The following is a 1,239-nucleotide window of genomic DNA, read 5'->3' on the forward strand; positions in this document are numbered from 1 at the left end:
CCGACGTCGAGGAGCACGGGCCGCGGCGCCGCGGAGGCGTTCAGCGCGCCAGACCGCAGCAGCCGGGAGACGAACGCGCAGAGGTGGATCGCGTCCTTGGGCAGCCCCCAGCCCCGCGGCGGCGCGAACTCGCGTTTCCCGAATCTGACCTTGGCGACGCGCCCGTCCCGGTTGTCCACGGCGCGCGACGCGTGGAAGGCGTCTATCGGGCACTCGCGCTGCGCCGCGCCGGCGCCCAAGACATGCCTCGGCAGCGTCGCCCACGCGCCGCATGCCGCGAGCTCCTCCCGCGTCGCCGCGTCGACGCGCGCCACGGCTGGGTCCTCGGCGCCCGCGACGACGACGGCGGCGAGCGCCCAGGGCGCGGCGACGAGCCAAAGCACCATCATGTCCGCCGGATTTCGGCCGTTGGGGATTCAAAGAAAGCACCATGCCTGAAAGCACCATGCCATAATTTAAGTATATTTCAAAAATTATGGGGCAGCCCATTGTGATACTTCTTGGGCTTGTCGCAGCGTCGGCGTCGGCGCCGTACCGGAATCTGGGCCGGTGCGGAGCGCGGGGGCGCTGGGGCGAGGCGCTGGACGAGAAGCTGTCCATGGGGCCGTTGGGCCCGAGGAAGGTCCGCTGGAACATCTTCCGGCCCATGCTCCACGTCCGCACCATGCCGAAGAGCACCGCGGCGTACTTGGCGCCGGCGTCGGCGATCGTCGCGTGCTCGAAGGCGTCCGCCGACGACCGGTGGCGGCCGTCGGCCCACCACCGCCGGAACGCCGCCTCGCCGCTGCTCTTGGAGACGTTGATCGCGCGCGCCGTCGGCGTGGCGTCGATCGCGGCCGTCGCGTCGCCGGGTCCGAGGAACGCGGGAGCGGCGGACGACTCGGCCGCGCCGCCGTCGGACGCCGCCGGCCTCGGCGACGGCGCGGGCGTGGCGAACGCGTCGGCGCCGGTCCCCCCGTCGGCACCGTTCGAATCGTCGGACGACGGCGGCGTCGGCGCCGGCGCCGGCGCGCCGACGACGTCGGCGGCGGCGGCGGTGCGGTTCGAGCCGCCGTCGTCGGACGACGGCGGCTTCGGCTTCGGCGCCGGACTCGCGCGGGGCTTCGGCGCCGGCCGCGGCGCCGGGCGCGGCCGCTTCCCCAGGATCCCCCCAGGTGCTCCATCTCGTGCTGGTGCTGCATCGCCTTTTTCCGCGACACCGGAATCGGGCGCCCCGCATTGGCCGCGCGGCGCGGACGA

The 1,239-nt window shown here is 73.8% G+C and overlaps 1 protein-coding gene across 1 annotated transcript in view; it reads right to left on the reverse strand.

The window, feature by feature from the left end:
- AURANDRAFT_68766 (hypothetical protein) overlaps window positions 1-389 on the reverse strand; it is a gene marked incomplete at both ends in the record, with an annotated part of 5,995 nt that extends 5,606 nt beyond the window's left edge. Inside the window, one exon of the mRNA XM_009044493.1 lies at window positions 6-389. Within this exon, the coding sequence (XP_009042741.1) occupies window positions 6-389 (384 nt within the window). The remainder of the gene's footprint in view (window positions 1-5) is intronic.
- Between the last annotated feature and the right edge of the window lie 850 nt (window positions 390-1,239).

The sequence above is a fragment of the Aureococcus anophagefferens genome (assembly GCF_000186865.1).
Source record: "Aureococcus anophagefferens unplaced genomic scaffold AURANscaffold_355, whole genome shotgun sequence".
Taxonomy (NCBI): Eukaryota; class Pelagophyceae; order Pelagomonadales; family Pelagomonadaceae; genus Aureococcus; species Aureococcus anophagefferens.